At 47.7% G+C, this 20,112-nt stretch overlaps 10 protein-coding genes across 10 annotated transcripts; 7 read left to right on the plus strand and 3 right to left on the minus strand.

The window, feature by feature from the left end:
• Positions 1-272: 272 nt before the first annotated feature.
• On the plus strand, positions 273-1,360 carry L228DRAFT_266008 (hypothetical protein; the record flags this gene model as incomplete). Its single annotated transcript, XM_018334793.1, has 2 exons — positions 273-435; positions 1,143-1,360. The coding sequence occupies 2 exons, from the start codon at positions 273-275 to the stop codon at positions 1,358-1,360; spliced, it is 381 nt and encodes a 126-aa protein (XP_018191097.1).
• Positions 1,361-3,284: 1,924 nt separating this feature from the next.
• L228DRAFT_266009 (hypothetical protein) lies at positions 3,285-4,096 on the plus strand (the record flags this gene model as incomplete). The annotated part of the gene is made up of 2 exons (XM_018334794.1): positions 3,285-3,519; positions 3,939-4,096. The coding sequence occupies 2 exons, from the start codon at positions 3,285-3,287 to the stop codon at positions 4,094-4,096; spliced, it is 393 nt and encodes a 130-aa protein (XP_018191098.1).
• Positions 4,097-4,528: 432 nt separating this feature from the next.
• On the minus strand, positions 4,529-5,849 carry L228DRAFT_280779 (hypothetical protein). The gene is made up of 4 exons (XM_018335823.1): positions 5,671-5,849; positions 5,572-5,605; positions 5,084-5,449; positions 4,529-5,008 (listed from the first exon to the last, which is right to left on the minus strand). Exons 1-4 carry the CDS (start codon positions 5,768-5,770, stop codon positions 4,726-4,728), a joined length of 783 nt encoding a protein of 260 aa, XP_018191099.1. The 5' UTR covers positions 5,771-5,849; the 3' UTR covers positions 4,529-4,725.
• A 590-nt stretch (positions 5,850-6,439) lies between these two features.
• On the plus strand, positions 6,440-7,765 carry L228DRAFT_244401 (alpha/beta-hydrolase). Its single transcript, XM_018331915.1, has one exon. The coding sequence runs from the start codon at positions 6,556-6,558 to the stop codon at positions 7,693-7,695; it is 1,140 nt and encodes a 379-aa protein (XP_018191100.1). The 5' UTR covers positions 6,440-6,555; the 3' UTR covers positions 7,696-7,765.
• Positions 7,746-8,170, plus strand: L228DRAFT_244402 (hypothetical protein). Its single transcript, XM_018331916.1, has one exon. The coding sequence runs from the start codon at positions 7,799-7,801 to the stop codon at positions 8,018-8,020; it is 222 nt and encodes a 73-aa protein (XP_018191101.1). The 5' UTR covers positions 7,746-7,798; the 3' UTR covers positions 8,021-8,170.
• A 209-nt stretch (positions 8,171-8,379) lies between these two features.
• On the plus strand, positions 8,380-9,015 carry L228DRAFT_244403 (hypothetical protein). The gene is made up of 2 exons (XM_018331917.1): positions 8,380-8,433; positions 8,681-9,015. The coding sequence occupies exon 2, from the start codon at positions 8,692-8,694 to the stop codon at positions 8,980-8,982; it is 291 nt and encodes a 96-aa protein (XP_018191102.1). The 5' UTR covers positions 8,380-8,433; positions 8,681-8,691; the 3' UTR covers positions 8,983-9,015.
• A 902-nt stretch (positions 9,016-9,917) lies between these two features.
• Positions 9,918-10,614, plus strand: L228DRAFT_236630 (hypothetical protein; the record flags this gene model as incomplete). Its single annotated transcript, XM_018330848.1, has 2 exons — positions 9,918-10,128; positions 10,295-10,614. The coding sequence occupies 2 exons, from the start codon at positions 9,918-9,920 to the stop codon at positions 10,612-10,614; spliced, it is 531 nt and encodes a 176-aa protein (XP_018191103.1).
• Positions 10,615-10,937: 323 nt separating this feature from the next.
• L228DRAFT_244406 (hypothetical protein) lies at positions 10,938-12,317 on the minus strand. Its single transcript, XM_018331918.1, has one exon. The coding sequence runs from the start codon at positions 12,086-12,088 to the stop codon at positions 11,030-11,032; it is 1,059 nt and encodes a 352-aa protein (XP_018191104.1). The 5' UTR covers positions 12,089-12,317; the 3' UTR covers positions 10,938-11,029.
• Positions 12,318-12,715: 398 nt separating this feature from the next.
• On the plus strand, positions 12,716-15,701 carry L228DRAFT_258956 (hypothetical protein; the record flags this gene model as incomplete). Its single annotated transcript, XM_018334120.1, has 5 exons — positions 12,716-12,764; positions 12,826-12,865; positions 12,923-13,309; positions 13,365-13,939; positions 13,992-15,701. The coding sequence occupies 5 exons, from the start codon at positions 12,716-12,718 to the stop codon at positions 15,302-15,304; spliced, it is 2,364 nt and encodes a 787-aa protein (XP_018191105.1). The 3' UTR covers positions 15,305-15,701.
• Positions 15,702-16,947: 1,246 nt separating this feature from the next.
• On the minus strand, positions 16,948-18,613 carry L228DRAFT_227467 (glycoside hydrolase family 13 protein; the record flags this gene model as incomplete). Its single annotated transcript, XM_018330452.1, has 4 exons — positions 18,203-18,613; positions 18,041-18,150; positions 17,641-17,973; positions 16,948-17,472 (listed from the first exon to the last, which is right to left on the minus strand). The coding sequence occupies exons 1-4, from the start codon at positions 18,456-18,458 to the stop codon at positions 16,948-16,950; spliced, it is 1,224 nt and encodes a 407-aa protein (XP_018191106.1). The 5' UTR covers positions 18,459-18,613.
• Positions 18,614-20,112: the final 1,499 nt, after the last annotated feature.

Consider the following 20,112-nt stretch of genomic DNA (forward strand, 5'->3'; position numbering starts at 1 on the left):
ATTTAGTCAACCGGCAAACTCAAACTGAAAAAAAAAGCAAAGTCGACAAGGACCAAAAGAGAAAAGAGAAGTACGAAAAAAAAGACCTCTGCTGCCTCTTTTTACTCGAATTTTTCTGTTTATTTTGGGCCCCGCGTCATCACTTGGCTTCGTTCTGTCCTTCTCGGCCTCCGTGGACGCCTAACCCCTCATTTTCCCGCCTTTTCTTGTTTGGTGTCGCGACGGCGTTGTTTGATACGACCATCGCTTCAACTACCTTCACACCCTCAAACATGTCGAGCCCTATTTGTCCCTCTTCGCCGGCAGCGAACGGTGGCAGACAAAGTTCATGGCAGGAGCGCCTGCAAGGTGTGTCTGAGCCCCTAGAAAGCGCGCCCCCTACCCGCGCCACAATCATGACCCCTCCCCCTGACCCCACGTATCGCGGGGCTCAGTGTACCTTCACCAGACTTCTTTCCAAAACAATCAAAGCGGACATGGAAAGCGAATCTGCTCTTTCGAAGGACCATTCCTTTTTCTTGCTTCTGAGAGCACTTAAAACCAGCTGAAAAAGGGCACTCAAGGGAGGAAGTGCCAAGAAGCTCAGACCACCAGGCTAACGTTTTCAACTTTTGGTTGATGCGCAGAGCACTGCAAATCCGCACGCCTTCACCCTCCTGTCTGGACCATTGTATCTGACCGCCGAGGTAAATCACTTCTCTCTCCTTTTTTTTTTCTCTTCCTTTTGAGCTTCGTTTGAGTCTATCTATCGAGCGTTTGTTTGCCCAGCCTACAAGGGTTTCTACAGCGAGCCGGGTTGCTGCATCTACACGACCCTATGGGGGCGGTTCGACATGCTTTTTCGGTGTTCATTGAGTGAATTTCTTTTTCCTTTTTTCAAAAATTTTTTTTCCGCCGCCCGGTCGCAACCATTCTACCGCCTATCATATTTCTCCATGGATAGGAGAAGAAAGAATTTTTGAGCGTCTTCTCAAGTCGTTCCCCTTCTTGATCCTCAAATATACATCTCTCACCCTTCAACACCCTGCACCCACGCCCCCTGAATGAAAATATCAAATCTGGGCATCGCTTCAAGAAACCCCAGTCACCTGCTCACCTCCAACCGACCTTGCTTACAAGTTTTTTTAATCAAAATCATACAGGCGGCCGCACAGCATGGTCCAGTACCGTGACCGTATCGCCCAGCAATGCCCACAATGCGATGACCATCAGCGCTCGCTACTGGTACGATGGCCAATACGTCAATAACGCCAAGGAAGACGCCGCAGAAGTCGCTCTTCAAACTCTCCAAGGCGCTCAAGGCATAAGGTCCCCTGCCGCTGCAGCTGTTTCTTATCAGGGACAGATGCGGGGTTGGTAGTATGGGCGCGTACTGAGAGCTACACATTTTGGTTGGGGACACAGCGCGAAACGGGCGTCGCGTTTCGTCGCGAGGCGAAATCTGCAAGAGAGCGATGAACGAAAATATTTATGAACAAGAAGAATATCGATGGACGAAATTCAGCCGCGTTACTTTGAAGAGAGAGAAAAATCAAAAAAATGGGAGAAAAGAGAAGAGAGAGGAGGGCGAGGTGCTGCGACAAGAATTTTCTTTTCTTCTCTTGAGGATGGACGCGGAGAATCAGTGGATTGTCGACAAGCTCTTGGTCCAGAAGCAAGCCTAGACTTTTAGGTTCCAGGCTCTATCAACGTCTGGCATGACCTGCTGCGAATATCGTCTTTTACTTTGTCATTTACGGCTACAGTTATTTGCCCATTCATTCGTTTCCCCTTCGCTTTTATTTTCTTCGCAGCCGTGATTGCTTCTAATACCTAAATCGTTATCACTACTCATTGTCTAATGTATCTTGACGATATGGTTCGATCTGTTTGTGAAAATTCCGATCCATATAAGTAGGAATAAGTGAGGCATTAACCCGACAGGTCTTTGATAGTCGTTTTGAATTGTCGTTTATTTCTTTTTGATGAAATGAGCGATTGACTGACTGATTGATTTGCGCCTGCGCTTCTGATCCCCTAATCATCATTCGTCTTCTGCCTACGCCTTTAATCTCATTTCTTTTGGCTGCACGCCATCCCCTAGAATGTCATGCTCCCAGACTTGAGTCGAATCATTTGGGTACTTTATGCATTTTAGCATACTAAACAGTGGAAAAATTGCAGATGTCGGCGCTTGGGCAGATGATCAGATACTGAGGTGATGGAAAATTGGTTAGATTTTTCATCATCATTACCATCATCCTCGTTTTTGTTATTATTATTATTATTATTATTATTTGTTTTTATGATAGTCAATAGACCACGTAATAAATAACCCCATTAATATCTCCAGACTATTCTCTACTACGTACAAGCACCTCTGCTGCCCCCAGTTGTGATCGCCCAATCCTCAATAGCTAAGGTTTGTTTGACAGAGTGGGAATATTCCGATTGATTTCCCCGCTTGCTCAGGTCAGGTCCGAGGGGGCAACGGGGTCAGTTCCTAGCTTACTCGTTGTTGTTGTTGTCGTTGCTTGCTTGCTTTACCTGCTTGCTTGCTTGGTGGTATTAACTAGCGAGAAACCCGCCAACTTACCTCCGTATATACTCCAACACTCCCCTTGTGCGTATATTCAAGCAACAGTTGAATATCCGACAACATTCGCATTTACTTTACGAGTACTGTGATATTTCAACTTGCAATTTGTTTCTAGTATCTACTCTACTCGAGAAACAGCATCACTACCTTGTCAAACGCTCTCCCTCTATTACGCACCACCGAGGCACACCAGCTGAACCCCACCGCGTCTCAAAGTTCGAAAGCAGATTGAAGCTTTTGAAAGAATAACACTACTGTCATACCGTCATACCGTCATACTGTCATACTGTCATACTGTCGCTGCAAGACGCGAGACGCGAGACGCAAGACACGGACGCAAGACGCAAATCGTAAGACGCAAAACGCGCAGCGCACACTGTGAAATAATCCGACCAGACAAAACCTACGCGACAGGGACAACCTACCTTGTACAAAGGACACGATATACTCCGCGACATAAGAAAAGCGGGACGAGTTCATATCTGCGATCATCTGCCAGACAGAAAGCGGGACGAGTTTACATCTGCGAACATCTGTGGATCAGAAAAAGAGACGAGCTTAAGCAAGAAAGCGAAAACAAAAGGGACAAAAAAAGGGACGAGTAAAAAAGACAGGGGGAACATAAAGGGACGGAAAGGCAGGACGAGTTAAAAAAGAAAGCGAAAATAAAAAGGACAGAAGAAAAGGACAGAAGGAGGACAAAAAAATGGCGTACCAAAACAACCGCGGATACGCGACACAAATGCGAAACACAATGGGCTCCAACATCCCAGGCATTGCCTCTTCTTCTGCCGGACAATCCCCTGCACTGCTGGCCCGGATCAACGAGAAGCGCGCCGAACTGGACAATCTCAGGCAATTGCGTGATCTCAGCGCAGGACTGGCGCAGGAGATGCAGACGCTGGAGAGTAAACTTGCTACGTTGTCGGATGGGACTGAAGGTATGATAACATTTTTTTAAATACATGAAGAGAGGAGAAGGACTGCGTGGCTCGCGGCTCTCCGCGTTTACCTACTCCTCGACATCCTTGTTTCCCTGCCCTTCAGAAAGGAAAGAAAACCATCAAAACAACAAAGAGGGAATGGCAAGCAGCAAAGCAGTCAAATAGTGATGGGCGTGGTTTATGGCGATGATGATTGAAAATGTGCTAACAAAAAGGACGTGTGTAGCTGTCGCGGCGGTGTTGTCGAACTGGCATAACGTGTTACGGGCGATCAATATGGCTTCCAGTAGGTCTATCCTATATGTTATATACAAGAGAGCGCGAGCGAGAGAAGGAGAGAGAGGGAGAGGGGAATGCATGGATGGGATATATGGGGAATATATGGATGGATGGATAGAGCTGACAATGGGATCTAGTGAAAATACCAAAACCCAAAGACGAAGAAGAAGACGAACAGCAGCAGGCGCTAAAAAGAGCGACAGGAGCAAATGTCCCGCTTCCGCAGACGCTGGTCCGGATACCTACGCAGCAACATACGACGCAGCCTGGCGCGCAGGAACCAGTGGAGGAATGATTGTCTTCTTATGCTGAGACTGATGTGCGCTGAGTGGGTGCGGACCAAAATCAATTACGTATAAGCGGTGTCTAGTTTCTGGGTCAGGTCAGAGGGTTGAGAGCCATAGCTATTGCTTCTTTGGAGTTTAGGACGGGATATTTATCGGGTGATGCTTTATTGTGATACCATATCGAGGAGTTTTATATATAACGGAAACAAAGGAACGAAAATCATTAGAGACAATTGAATGAACGTAGAAGGAAAGGAAAGAATGATAGACTTGTTATACGAATATATATAGTGGACTGGGATGCATTGCTATTCGTCTTGGGACGATTGATTTCGTAGCCAAGGATGTCAGCGCGGCATATATCATGCACATCCGTGTAAGTCTGAACTAGAGGTATATTTATTGATATTATATATCATTGATATTATTGATCATTGATAAGTGGTATATGGTATATGGAATAATCTTGGTAGAGTAAAGGGTATCGTTACTGCTGAAAAGAATCGTCTTCGCCTCTTGCGTCTGCTGCCGGATCGGATTCGAATAGATCCTGTTCCGAGTCTTTGTTTGGCGTCGTCTCTCGCGTTGAAGCTGCGTGGGAACTTAGTGGTGTTTCTGACGTGGTGCTTTTGAGTACTTAATTATCATCAATAGCCACATTATGAGCATTGATATGGTTGTGCTCATCCCCGTCGTGATCAGAGAAACGGTTGTCTGATTGGTCATGAGGATGTGCTTCTTGGTGTTGGTGTTGCTGAGGATTACTTGCTGCCGACCGTGCCAAAGGTGAAGACGAGGTTGACGTAGTCGTCGTCGTCGTCGATGAGCCTGACTGAAAAGGTTCCCGCAAAGCGTCTACGTCGACTGCCTCGAGGAATTCTTCGACTGCGTATCGCGCTTTTGTTCCGAGAAAACTTCGACTGCAAAACGTGGTTCGTCGTTAGAATGTACCGATCTGCGGGCTCTCCGCCCGGGCGGAAGCATCAAGCACGTACTATTCCAGAATCACACTTGTAAAGTTCCATCCCATGAGCACGCGGCGGATCACTCCGCAGAACATGCCGCCTGGGTCAACCACAAGAACGGGCCGTCTCTCTTCGGCCAGCACCGCAATCGCTTCTCGCCATCGTTTCACCGTGTTTTCGTGCCGTGGTGCGGTCCAGGCGTCGCCAGATGCGTGGAGTGGGAGGGAGGTATGTCGCCATTCAATGCAACTGTTGGCGCTGTTACTATGATTGCTGTTGTCGTTGTTATTGTGGTTGTTGTTGTTGGTATTATTTGATTCGGACGAGGCAAGGAGCGCTTGGATCGGTTTCGTCGGACGTTCAGGGTTTAGAGTAAGTATTGTACGAAGGCGGAGACTGCACCAATGGCGAATTAGAAAAAAGTGAGGTATGGTGTACTGTTTCGGACTCAGTGCAGGAGATGAAAGTGTCCTCGGGAGAATAGGAAGCGTTCTCGGGAGGGATGTCGTGCGACGTACGTTTTGAGAAATGATAGATTTATAAATTCCACAGCTGTAATAACAAAAAAGATTAGCAATTGGTAAAGGCAGCTGTTGGAACAATTGATGGACACGTACAGGCGCAACGATAGATGCCTTCGGTGACAATGGCGAAGAGCTCGGGAGGTGTCAGGAGGAGGCTTTCTGGCGGAGGAACTCCGTCGCTGGGATGATCCATTTGAAATATAACGAGTGACAGGGAGCGATCTAGAGTGCAAAGATTTAAGGATATTACAGGCGACGGCGCCGCGAATTGTGAGCCTGAGGCTTGCGACGAAGATAAAATCTCCGGAGGATGGGGATGTTCCGAGCTTCATGTTCCCCACACAAAGGCAAAAGTGGGCATAATGGTTGCTTATCGATAACGGGTGTTTACGGACACCAGCTGACCGACGACAATACACTTGGTTACTGTGGAGGTGGGCAATGAGGAAGGAGCCAGCCTACTATGGGGAAAGGGATGGAATAGTGGACTATCACAGGCCTGTAATAGCTAATGGGCTAACTATAAGCTGATATCAGTGGTTAAGTGATAGTTATTGGGCCTACCCAGATTGCTTAAATAGCTTGCATCTGCCCCCCTTTGGGGGTGGATTTTAGGGGAATTTATCATTGCTTTTTCACTGAATTTTTCATTATTCCTGATTATACTACCACCATGACCTGTGCTACTACCAGATCCCCTCTAAGAATCCCACGTGACCGTCAAGCCTGGCAGTACTCGTGTTTTATCCTGCGCTAAGTTCGTATAAATATGCAAACGCTCAGTCGGAGCTTATGTTTGAGTCATCTCCTTGGCTGATGCCTGATATTTTAGTACTTTGAATTAGCTCTTCAAATTGAATGCTTTTTCTTTTGTCTGCATTTGTGTTTGCGTTTGCGTTTGCGTTCTAATCTTCAGGTTGTTACATGAATTTTTTTTTTTTTTTGCATAACTCCGTACTTGTCAAGCTGGCCTTCATGATGTTGCAAAGACGAGCATTTTCTGGGAATACACGGTTGCTGGCAACTTTGAAGTCTTCTCGACCCTTGGAGCCTGTTTCTATTGCACGTACTCGATCCATATTTCCGAATTTGCGTCAATTGAGCTCCTTACCTTATACCTCCTCAAAGGCCTCAATCTCCACCGTTCAGCTTCATGGCTTGGTCGACAAGCCAGGCTCCAGGATACAATCACGAAGATATACTACACCGCGAAACTATGACCCCAACTCACCTCGAGAGAACCAGACCATGACATTGCCAGACGGCAGGGAACTTGGTTTTGCAGAATACGGCTCACCTACAGGAACGCCCGTGTTTTATTTTCACGGTGATGTCGGATCAAGGATAGAAGTCGTGGAGTGGGACAAAGCCGCGAAGAAAAATGACATCCGGATCATCGGCGTCGACAGACCTGGCATGGGTCTGTCTAGCTTCCAGCCAGATCGGAAACTTCTGGACTGGCCAAAAGACGTGCGCGAGCTGGCACGGCATTTGGGAATCACGGAGTACCGCATTATTGGCGTGTCTGGGGGAGGCCCCTTCGTTCTCGCATGCGCTTATGCCATTCCTCAAAACGAACTCAAGGCTGCAGGCGTCGTGGCAGGGATGGGATTGTGGTCGTATGGATTACGAGGCATGCGAGTTGTTCCTCGACTTACGTGGAACTTGACGAGCTGGATGCCCGGAGCTTACGGAAAGCTCTTGGATTCATTACTTGTTCCTGCCGCACAAAATCCTGATATATCGGAAACAGACAAACTTGCTGCAAAAATAGTCAAGGAGTTTCGCGAGGGTGACCGGAAGTACTACGAACAGGATCCGTATATGACTACGGTCCTCCGTGACGTTTTACGAGCAGGATTCCAGCAAGGCTCCAAGGGTCTTGTCCATGATATCAAGATCATGACTCGGCATTGGGGGTTCGAATTGAAAGACATTTCTCAAGACAAGGTCCTGTTTTGGTACGGCTTGGACGACGAAAATACTACGCCTCGTGTGGGCCGTTTGATGCATAAAGAGATTCGGCAGTCAAAACTCACAGAATATCAAGGCACTACTCATTTTACCATCATGGGTAAGCATGGAGACAAGATCTTGTCAGAACTAATCAAGGCATAAAATAGCGTGCTGGCACGCTGAGAGCAGACAGGGCAGCTGCTCTTTGGAGCAAAAAAAAAAAAAAAAAAAAATTTTATTTAACGCAAGCGACAAAAGAGTTCAGATGCCCCGTCTTCTCATTCGAAGAGCGGTTAAGGCATCCTACATCTCTACCCCTTCCCCGGTGCGGCCTCATCTAGGGGCGCCCCTCAGGCAGTTGGATAAATCCTTCTGCGATTGTGGCGACACCCCGACTCGAACTCACCCCGTGAAATTCCAGGACTTTGCCAGAGAGCTATTAACCGCTCTGGCATTGTCCCTTCTGGTTCATATTGGTAGTGATTGACTCAGTATTTATGTTTGGTTGACAGTGAATGAAAATAGCCCGGTGGCCCGGTGGCCGGCTGCATTCACACGATTCAAAGGTGCCCTGCATGTATTATAGACTCTATGTTATCTAGACTCCCCTCATATCGACTCATCTCATACCCACTGCTGAATTCAATCTATTCTTCTTACTGAAAGTAATCCTCATTAGCAGCGACTTGGACTGTTTACTGTTTGAGCATATCCTCTATCCAGAGGGGCTTGTAGCTGTTTTACCCTAATGACATCGTAGGCCCGCTAAGGTTAGCTTAGCTTCTTACCTGTTTTGTCATCTCCCGCGGCGGGCTACAAACCAACTCCTTCGCCTCTTTCTCTTCACCTTCTTTCACCATCTTTTCCTGGCTGCTTGATCAGCCAGGACATAAATCAACGGTAAGTCCTTGCATCTTGCATTATCCTACTTCTATTGTATCTGCATTCTCCGGCTCAGCCAACCCCTTTCAAATGATGAGATTTCAAAAATTATAGCATGTATTATCCGAAGTGACAGCACTTTCGGGTGCTTTCTACTGTGGAGCCTTTTATTTTCTCTGATCCGAAATTTCATTTCGCACCTTATTTCACATTCATTGCATCAATGCATAGAAGTGAACTATGTAAGCTAACAGTTGTACTGAAGGTGCCGACAAGATGTCGTCGAGACCGCCACCTGGCCATTTTACACTGCTATACTTTGCATCTGCGACGGCATTTTCCAAAAAGGCGTCTGAGCACTTTGAATCGCCGCTACCGCTGACAAAGCTCTTCGAATTGCTCGAGAGCAAGTATCCTGGGATAAAAGAAAATGTTCTGCACAGCTGCGCTGTGACGATCAATTTGGATTATGTGGACCTGGACTTGGACCAAGGTGCTGATGCAGAGCCAGTCATGATCAAAGAAGGCGATGAAGTTGCAATTATACCCCCCGTCAGCTCAGGCTGAAAAATGCGTCGAGAAAACTTTAAATTCGAGTCTACATAATTTTTTAGCTACTGTTTCTAATAATCTTTTACATATACTTGTCTCTTATGGATATTTTGTGAGCGGTCCATACAGTATCGATTCTACCTGCATTATCTGCAACGGGCTGAAATGCCTCAACTTTTTGTGCAAGTCCTCAGAGCCTTACTGTGGCTTTTTTCCATGCACGATGACCCAAAACTCAACAACCCCGCTCATTTATGTGGAATCAAGTTCTGCGATGGAGCCTCAATGCAAAGGATCACGCGACATGTGAAGCTGTGCTGCATGGAAAAAGAAGTCGCTCAGTAAGCCGATAGAGAGAACCAATGTACAACGGCATGAAGCATGATGATGATGATGATGATGATGGTAGACAGCATAAGTTAGCTCGTAATGACATAACCAGAATGCATAAGTCGTAAATTCCAATGCCGGCTTAGCCAGGCTCCTCCATAGTTGGCTTCAACTACCGATTACATCTTGGTTGGCGTAGGTGCCAAGTCGGATTCCGACAACATTTTCCGTTCATGTGCATTCCATTGTACTCTGTCCCGAGCTCCCACCACCGAAACTGCCCCACGTTTTTGCGTGCACTTACAACATCATCATTATCGCTGCAACCTCTCCGCGAAATTCACACCCTCTATCTTACTTTCTCTCTGCCAAGCGTCAATCACATACTTGCAGAAATACATACGCATGAAATTATCCATCTAAGCCTTTCTCATCTCCTCGACGGCTCCCCGCAACACTCTATCGCTTCACCTTATTATCACCCCACATTTCGAGCCGAAGCGTCCAAAACTGCTTCTTACCTGATACCCCATCTTCTGGTGTCCTCTGGTTTCACATACTCTATTCATATTCCTCCTCCATAAAATCTCTACGCAAAAGAAATTAGTGATACAGAGAGGATGGACAACTCCGCCATCAACGGGCGCGCACGCCCCACCTCCCCGGCCGTTGGCACGGGCAGCGCAACGCAAACTCAACCTGCTACTCGACAGCCTCGCGTGCATGCAACCTTACGTCTTCGCGGCGCAGCACCGTCGTCGAGGGATCGACACATCCAGTGGGACGAGAGTGTCATCGATAATGAAGGAATGGGCAAGAAGTCATCCAAGGGTGCGTTGTGGCCACTCTGCCTTCCCGTCCCTTTACCTCCCTCTTCCTGTTGCTTCTAAACGCAAACACTGGAGTTAAATACAGTCTTCATAATTCCATGCTCTTATCTGCACTTAATATGCAAGTCTCACAAAAAAAACTAACTCGCTCTCTTTTTTGTCTCTAGTATGCTGCATATACCACAAGCCCCGTGCCGCTGGCGAATCCTCCTCTGAAGAAGACTCCGACTCGTCATCTTCGTCCTCGGACAGCGACAATAGCGACAGTGAGCCAGATACCAGCCGCGCCATGCCCGCCGGGGGTGGTGGTGCTCGCAGTCGAGGCCGGCGACGACACCACCACCATGGTCACGGAGATGATGATCACGATGGGTGCGGCGGGCCGGGACACAATAAAGGAAAGGACAAACAAAGGGATTACAGTCCTAATGCCTATGAACGTATGCCGAAATATAAAACATCGTCTTCGGCGGCGCAGAAGCCGTGATAAAATATTGAATTGTTGCGGCGCCATGGAACGGCTTCCTTTACTGAGTGGCTAGTACACCCGGCATTTTTATGACTTTCTGTCTTCAAGACTGTCTTCCTCTTTCTTTCTAGGAAGATTATCTGGTTTTCTGTTTCCTTTTCCGGCTCTTCTCCTTCCCAAAATGTGTTCCCCCCGGTTAGAGAGCGCGGCGTTGGACTGGTGTTAATGCTTTGCTTTCAACTACGTGGGTTGAAAAACCATCAGAAATGTTACGATGAAGAATCCATCACGCTATTCCGGAGTCATTTCTCAATTTGTTTCTTCATTCGTCATTCAAATTATTCGGCCCGCTATATTTTCATTTGGCCTCAATTTCAGTCTCAATTAAACAAAGGCAATAAAAGACTGCCCCATACATATCCATATGCTTTTGCTAAGAATTGAGTAAATCAACAAGCACTGACAAGCCTTGCAAGTCACCTTCAAGAGTCTCTGCCACCGACTCGTCGACAAAGCCCCGGGTATAGCCTCCGCCATAATCAATCAGCCATAAATCATCATTATAATCCACAAGGATATTGTCAGTTTTGGCGTCTCCCCACACGATTCCAGCTGCGTGCAATTGTGATAGCATATGAATAACCTGACGATGCCATTTGAGCTTAAGGTCCTTGGATACTGGGGTAATGGACCTTAAAACGTCTGCTAATGTATTTCTGTGCTCAATGTATGTGAGCAGAAGTCCGGATATACCCGCGCTGTCTCCATACCGCACCAATCCATGAAGAACAGGTACGTTTATCTGAACGTCCAGCCCGCTTTGTCGAAGGCGAAAAAGTGTTTCAATCTCTCTTCCAATGTGTCTATCCATTCCGCGAGGCGAGGGTTTGAAAAAATAGGCCTCCTCTCCGACGAAGACCTTGGTCGGCCGTGCAACGACATAGTACGGAACGGTCCAGTCAATCTTCACTTCTGATGGGTCCACTCGAGGAATATTTTCCGCAAGGCGCTCGATCGATTCAGACAGTGTAATATTCGGAACAAGGAACGGCGCGTTGCGCATATCCTCGACAATTTGAACAGCGGTTAATTCTCCGTCAGCTATGACCAGTTCGAGGGAAAAGGTGTTTGGGTTGAAGTAGTCGAATAGATTTTGGGGTTGGCATTTCGTCTCTGGTGGTGCCAGCGTAGCAAACTGTGTCAAGCACGCTGCTATTACCCAGTCGCTCATTTTCTCCACGGGATCGCCAGTCTCAGCATTACTGTCATCTGATTCGAGGAGCGAAAACAAATGGAGATATTCGTTCATGGTCTGGACGGGTGCTCCTTTGAGGCTGGATTCCGAGACACTGATACAGAATCGATGATCATTGTGCATGACTACTATGAATACACTCGTATCGTCCGGAATAGAGATAAAACCGACGACATCGTCAAACTGTTCGTCAGCGGAATGCGTGCCCGGCAGTTTTTCAGTACCCATAGAAGTCATTGTGGAAATTGACGGGTCAGTGAGGATTTAGTGAGAGTTCCTTGCAACATAGGATGCTGAAATCACTCTGTTGTAGAGATGGAGAATCACGAAAGGTCGAGGAATTCAAAGTTCTTTGTAAAGGATAATTTTGTTCACGCCGAAGATTTTAAAGTCGGAGTGATGGAGACCAAAGAAGACCGGACCACATGGTTCAACTTGGTAGGCGACTCCTCTGTGATGCGTTGTCAAACCATATAATTACCTCTTTCATTCACAAGTCAAAACCGAGCTGCATATTGGCCGCGCATAACTTTCATTCAAATTGTCCATTATTGGAATGTTTGGGGATTGACAAATTAGGAATGGTCGCTTGTTGCTTCAGCCGCGCGGATGAGAGATGTGACATTTGTGGCTACCTCGAGCGCCGTAGCTTCACGCGAGCGCTACTCTCCGTTTGGCCCAAAAGTAAACAATCCACCCTTCGCCAATTATCCAACGTCAACACTGCCCGCATTTCGATTTTATCTGAAGCGCACCGGGCGCGCAACGGTGTCGCAGCCCCTGTTTCATCAGGCGGAACTTTGAGGTCCCCATTTCGCGTTATTTGAGCCTTGTCGGATTCCATTTTTAAATGTTCTTATGCAAATGGCACGCCTTAACGAACCCCCGCCCCCAGTCGAGACTATTGACAGTCGTAAGTGGAAAGAAGATCGTTTGCAGAATGACGCCAGAGTCACAAATTAACTACTTCTTAGTGAGACGACGTTTTATTAGACAAAATCGGGAAGTAATAAAGTGAGTTACGGAGTGCAGGTCTTATCAATTCACAACAATATTTGCTGATCTGCAAAGGGCAAACTCTGCGCAGTCCCTTCGAATCCGCGAGCTTGAAAGCGAGATTTCTGCCCTTATATCCGAGAACATCTCTTTCCGAGAAGAAATAGTGAGGTTACAAGTGGAAGCGGCGCGAGCCAAAAACCGTACCGACAATGTCGACAATATCAAACTGCAGCTGGAACATAAGATACAGGAGATTAGTGCCATGCTTGCCGACCTCGGTGTTTCTAAGCATCAAGAAAGACGATCGAGTAGGGGTTCTATTGCCAACAGCTCTCCTAAAGCTGTACGGCCGGACAGACAATGGAAAAACTTCATGCGCCTATCAGGAGGTACAAGCGGATTAGAGGGAACTCTCCCGCCAATTGTTGAAGGGAAATACTACCCACGAAAGACTCTCGAGTAAGTTGCCTCCCAGATGCGTTCAATGGCACTGGATAATTCTGACACAATGAAGCGCGGAAGAGATTGAAGCGGTGATGGAGGAAGAGCTGGGTTGCGACTCGCCCGACCTGGGCCCTCCACCGATGGCTCATTTAGATGACGAGGAGGGAAATTTCGACCAAGCAGACGAGGAAGAGGCTCCTGTTGAGTCAAAGTTTCAAGATATGGACGACGTTGGAGTGCTTCCGCCCAATCTTGAGACCCGGAGAAAACGGAGAGATTCAAAAGCCTTGCTGTATGCACAGGGATTCATTGATCATCGCATAGGCGAATCAGCGGCTTCGTTGTTCCCTCCTTCTGAAGGTTCGGTGGGGCAGGCCTTCAAGATGGGAGCAAAGCGTAAGCTCGCTGTACGTGAAAACGAAGACCGGATTCATGGCGCATCAGAAGCCGAGGACGATGCATTCGGCTCCAAGGGACGTGAATCTCCGGTTCATACCAAGGATCACGAGGCTCAATTAAATGAGAGCCCGCGCAAAAAGAGCGAGACTAGTCAAGCAGCATCTGCAGCTCGTACACTGAGTGGCCAACGACCCGACTTGCGGAATAACCCCGCATCTTTGGAAGGAAGGAAAGTTCTGGGACAAAGTAAGCACTTATTTATTATGTGACTACTTCGCTTGCGCTAACTTCTCCCAAGAAAATGTCAACACCGATCCCGTTGTATCTCCGGTAAAGAAGCGTGTCCAGGACAAAGGTCTTGAGCATGAAAAGCCTCTCAAAGCGGAGAAAGGCGCCAAAAAGACTCGCCGAAACGTTCGCATAGAGGAAAGTAAGCCAGCCGTAACAAAGATTGAGCTTCCAAAAGAGGCCGACCGCCCTCAATCGCAACTTGAAGATGAGAGAGAAGATTCTCGTGCGCTACACCCAAAGACTCCGGCTACAGAATCCCTCTCTCCTGGAAGCTCCGCGGCTTCGTCGATACGCACGGAATCCAAATACACCCCACCGCCTAGCGACCTCGTCCATGCGACCCACTCAACGGATGCTACTAACGGCGGAAGGGCAGCCAGAAGACAGCGAGCTGCAGTTAGCTACGCAGAACCCAGCCTGCGGGCCAAGATGAGGAGACCGTCGGGTGCTCTAACAGATGCCGTTGGAGCAGAGAAACGGCGCAGGCAGGAAGAAGAGGCGAAGAGGCTCAAGAGTTATGACGGTGTTCAGGATGACAATACTACCCATGAGCACAACGAAAAGCGAAGCTTGGAGTTCTTAAGGCGGGACGATCAAGCTGAGCCCGCGCGGTCGTATCAGGTCTCAGAGGCTGAAGGTCATAATACGGCAAACGGAACCGACCCTGCGAGCCCCTTAAGCAAGAAGACCCCAGCCATTACCGAGGAGCTTCCTCCAACAGTGGTCACAGAACGGCGAAGACGTTCATCAGCCATGCACAGATATAGCGGTACTTCCGAGCAGTCTGCCGAGACCGAGGCTGTACTACCGACTTCTTCAACGGGCGGGGCAACTATTGCCGCATTGATGAACGGTTCGAGGAACACGAAAACAAAAACTTCAGAGGCACGTCGAAAAACCGACGCCTCTGCGCTTGAGCATCAGCATCCATCGGACAATATCGACATCTATGCGTTCAGTGAATCTGCTCATCCTGCTCATCCTGAACCGACTGAGATCGAAGGCAAGTCTGCCCCATCACGTCGACACTCATCAGCCAATCTGGCGGCTGCTCCTCCTCCAAAATACGCACTCCCCCATGAAAATAATAATTCAGCCGAGACGTCTCGACTAGAGAGATCTTCATCATCTGGATCACGCAGCAGGCTTAAGAACGACAGGCGTAGCGCCGATGATGGCGAGGGTGATCCAGAAACGAAAAGGGAGTCAAAGCCGTCTGGCGGCCTATCCAGAGGCCTTTTTACAGATTTACAAGATTCTCATCAAATGACGACCAGGGGCGAGAGGGCCGCTTCGAGGAGAAGAAGTATGATGCTTTGATGCTTTGATCCTTTGATCCTTTGATGGTTAGAGGTACTGCTTTATGTATGACTCTGAATGAAATTCGGCGTTTGAATGGATTGATAAAATTAATTCCCCATTTTCAGAGAGATTTTTTTTCCCACTCTCTTGTTTGGGTGTCTTATTTATTTGCTCTCCTTTGGATGTCATCTCTCTCTCTCTCTGGATTATGGCGTTGGACTATAGCGAGATGCTCATGCCAGGCAACGCTGTTCCGGCAGTGTTTTTAAAGGCCTGCATGGGTCTTGGGGCTTGGGGGTACTTAGATTCTTTGTCACTTTGTGTGTGTATGATACCAAATAAGTATTACTTTGTGCTGCTGTGCATGATCTCTTTCCCATCTAGCTGATTCTTTGAGCATGAATCTCTCTTTTCCATCTAACTACATGAATCCATGATGCTTTGAGCATATATATATACATATCAAGATTTTGCCAACAAGCTATCATCCCAGAAGTGCCTCCCTAGACCCTATAATCTCAGGAAGTCAGGGAAAAACAGAAGTTGGAACAAAGTGTAAGATACGTGGACATTTGGACACAGGATATTTGGATATTTGGGACATTTGGGACATTTTCGTCAGATGGACTGGCTGCTGAAAATGACATTTGGAGTTCTAAATGGACAAGGATTCTCGTACAATCTAGCGTGCTTTCCTTTTTCCTTTTCCTTTTTCTTTTTCGTCTTCTTTTTCTTTTTCTTTTTCTTTTTGGTATATTTGAGTAAGGGCCGTGCGGCCGTGCCGTGCCTCGTAAGTTGTAACTGTGTAAGTGATACCTGAGGTATGAGGTATGAGGTACACCGTACACCGTACGCAGGGCAGTAGCAAGTAGCAAGTAGCAAGCCGGGAAATTGAAAATTGGAAATTGGAAGAAAGCGGGGTAGGAGTTCCGAGTGATAGCTAGGCTATAGCTATGTATGTATATATCAAAGTATCCTGGACGTGCACAAAGAAAAACCCAAGGTGCATCCCCCTTTGGCAGAGGCTCAGAGCGTTCTACCCCGCGATATATATGCAGCATGCAGCATGCAGCATGCAGCCACAGCCCGCTGGACTGTCTGTCTGTGTGGCTGTCATCTGTCATGCGTGTGACGTGCTGACGTATTGACATGCTGACATGCGGGGCGCTTAAAGGGGTCTGGGTTCTCTGGAACAACGTCACAACGTCACAACGTCACAACGCCATGGTCGTTTGTTTGGTCGGTCGGTCTGGTCTGGAGCCAGCCGCCGTGAGTCTGTGAGTCCGTGAGTCTGTGAGTCCGTGAGTCCGTGATACTTTGACATTTATACATTAGGATATATATGCATGATGCATCACAAAGCCATTTGCCAGCGGCCAGCGGCCAGTGGCCAGCCTTTTTGAGGCAATTAGAAATGTGCGAATTTGTGGATTTGTGGCTTTGTGGATTTGTAACAGAGAGGCCCGCTCCTAAAATGTAATATTCATGCTAGTGACTAGTCAAAATCTGGATGTTGAATCCTCCAAACTAAACTAGTTCCAAACTGCTGATAGATCATACTGTGTACGAAGTACCTCGTGTTGTAATGTGAGAGATTAACTTCACAAAATACATCGAGACATAAACTGCTAATATATATAGACGTGGACCATTAAATTCATTTACTGTTGCAGCAAGGCTTCTGGCAGGCCCTCATAGAGGCTGACACAAATGGTGCCGCCGCTTTGAACCTGGTAAGTGTTGCTGTCAAAGACACTTTGGTAGTTAGTGCCCTGGGGCATGTTGGTGTTAAAGCAGGTGGAGCCGCTGTAGGAGCTACCCTGGTTGGAGGTGAGAACAATCAATTTGCCATTGGCACGGCTCCAAGCATAGACCGTGTCAGTGTTGTAAAGATGGACGTGGTCATTGTTAGGAAGACCACCCAAACTATTCCTAGCATAGGTGAGTTTGGAAATGTGCTGGTAGATGTCGCCGTTGGTAGGGTATCCAGTGGGCCAGAGATCCTCGCGGTTGGCAGGGTTGGCACCACCATTGAAACCCTGCTCGGTGCCATAGTAGATGATGGGAATGCCGCGGCCGAGAACGACATAAGCGAGGGCGCTTTTCAGCAAGGATGTATCGGGCTGTTGATTCAAAAAGCGCGGGTTGTCGTGGTTGTCGATGAAAGTACCAAGAGTAGTGGGATCCTCAGCATACTCGCCAATCTGGTCATGGTCGTAAACAAAACGTCCAAAGGACTGACCCTGGACATAGGTGCGAGTGAGGGAATACCACATAGGGTAATTGAGCACACCCGGCAAAACTTTGGTATAGTTTCCAACGTATGATGGACTACCATCATACACTTCGCCGACAGCATAGGGGTTGCCGGCAGCACTGAGGAAGTCGGTCCAGTAGTCCATTTCCACGTGGTTGGCAGCATCAATACGCAGCCCGTCAATCTCGTACGTGGCCATGGTCCCCTTCACCCAGGTTTGGAAGGTGCTACGGATCTGTGAATTTGTAGTGACGAGGTCGGGGAGGTTGTTTGCAAGCCAGCAGTCTTCGACTTGGGTCTGGTTGTCGTCGTTGGGCGCGGTCAAGCAATATTGGTGGTAGGAGCTGTCCTGGCTCAAAAGAGAGGGCGAGTTTTCGGAGTAAGGTGAGCCCATGTCATTTACCACGGTGTCGATCATAACGAACATGCCCTTTTCCAAAGAAGAAGCGTGAGCGGGTACACATTGATAGCAAGAAATAAGTGGGGTAAATGCTTACCCTGTTGTGTGCATTCTGAACAAGGTCTTCCAGGTCTGCCTGGCTGCCGAAGTTACTATTGATTGAATTCAAATCTTGGGTCCAGTAACCGTGGTAGCCTGCGGGGTGGTCTGCTGCGTGTTAGCATCAGGATTGAATATATTGATAGAATTCTGCTCTTACTGTCCACAATGGGACTAATCCAGATGGCATTGAAACCCATTCCTTGGATATAATCCAACTTTGATGAAAGACCGCTCCAGGTGCCTCCACAATATTCGCCGAGATCACCACAGGCATTTACACCCCCGGCAATACGGTCCGTCAGTGCTTGATAGATGGTGCGAGATTTCCATTCATCAGTGCTTGCTGCAAGCGTGTAAAGAGGCAATGCCAGTAGAGATGCTACCCAAGCTGGGTAGGAAAGCATCTTTACCATATTTCAAATAAGATGCAAAAATTTCTCAAAAGTAATGAAAGAATGAAAAAGATAAAAAAAGAGAGACAAAGTGAGACACTGAATACGTGTCTGAAGGAGTTTTTGAATAGGAAAGCACCCAAAGGAGAGAACACGACTGCAATTCCAAAGACAGGTCCTCTCTGGCAAAGAAGGCAGAGCATATTTATAAAAAAAAAATTGCAATGGCCGCATGACAGTAATGAATGGCAGTGCCCCCGCCCCCAACCCATTTCCGTATTCTCCTTGTACGGACCCACGCCTCATTTCCAATGGCATCTTTTTCATCGATCCCAAAGAAGCATAACTTGTCATTCGGGCAAAAGAATGGCTGAGAAATAGTGTAATTGATCAGTTGTTGACATGGGTATATTCATTATCAATCGAGCGAACAGCTAGCTGAAAATTAATCACACAAATTATTAGTTGAAGTGGGTTCACTCATTCTTCAAATCGTTTCAACTTTCGGCTTGTCCTCGCCTCAGCCACTATCACCTTCAATTTCACTTCGGAGGCACTAACTCTGTTCCAGACTCTCCACGTGAGTGCAATCTGCTCCAAGACCCATTTTATGGATCAATACTCCATGTGGCCATGTGGCACAGTAGCATCCACATAGGGCTCACTACTCCGTAGACGCTGCCACTATTCGTTTTTGAGGTCATAGATTAATTTCTTTCCAGTGTCAAGCGAGCACCAATATTTGAAATAGAGAAGCCGTGTAGTCCGGCTCCGCACCTGATCGCGTTGCCATCGCCCCACAGCACAAAGGCCGTAGTGACTCTGCTAGGGTCAAGCATTGATTCTTGCAGATAGACCCTGCAGAATTTTCAGAGGGGCTATAGCGCAATTGCATCCGGCAGCCGTAGGCTCTAACAAAGCTGCTTAGCCTACAGCACGGCCCGCCTGATAAGCATGTCGCAGAGGCACCCCTCGCACTAACCACGAGGAAGCCATTTAATGCAACCCGAGACGTTAGTGCCGTGGGTCAGGGGAGAGCGGGATCGGGAAGTTGGAAGAACGGTAGCGGAATACGGCTGCAACAGCCTTAGCGCCGGGAGGAAAGCCAGTCACAGTGATATTTGGTATTGATTGGATGCCACCTTGTTGCCCGTTTCTGTCTGTCACAAATACTTGTAATTTTGAAGCGCTCAGTGTGTGTCACTGTGTGATATGCCATCTCACACAATAGGTGCCGCCGGCGGATGAGCTTTTTGTTATGTCATGGGACTGTAGATGCATGCACGGGCAGTAGTAATAGATGATCATTGGTCCCTCTTGCAGAGAAGCTATATTATGGCCCTTGCAGCTGTTGGTGTCGGCGTTGGTGTCGGCGTTGGTGTTGGTGATGGTGTCGTCCATGCTCTCCCCGAGTCGTCTCCCGCTTAGTCATTGACCATCACGAACAACGGACCGATCCGTATAGTCTGAATATCTGATGTTATGGATGAGTCTTTACCCCTCTTTTGTTGCAAAATCTTAGATGAAAGGGATTCCTAATCACATTCCAAAACTTGTCTAGCACTTACTAGCCTGATGGCTCTAGATCACCACCATATTGATAATAGAGCTTGACTGTGCCACCGCTAAAGAAGCGGCCCCCACAGACTAACAGACCACTTACTGAATCAACTGA

The sequence above is a fragment of the Xylona heveae genome, assembly GCF_001619985.1.
Source record: "Xylona heveae TC161 unplaced genomic scaffold L228scaffold_2, whole genome shotgun sequence".
Classification (NCBI taxonomy): Eukaryota; Fungi; Ascomycota; class Xylonomycetes; order Xylonales; family Xylonaceae; genus Xylona; species Xylona heveae.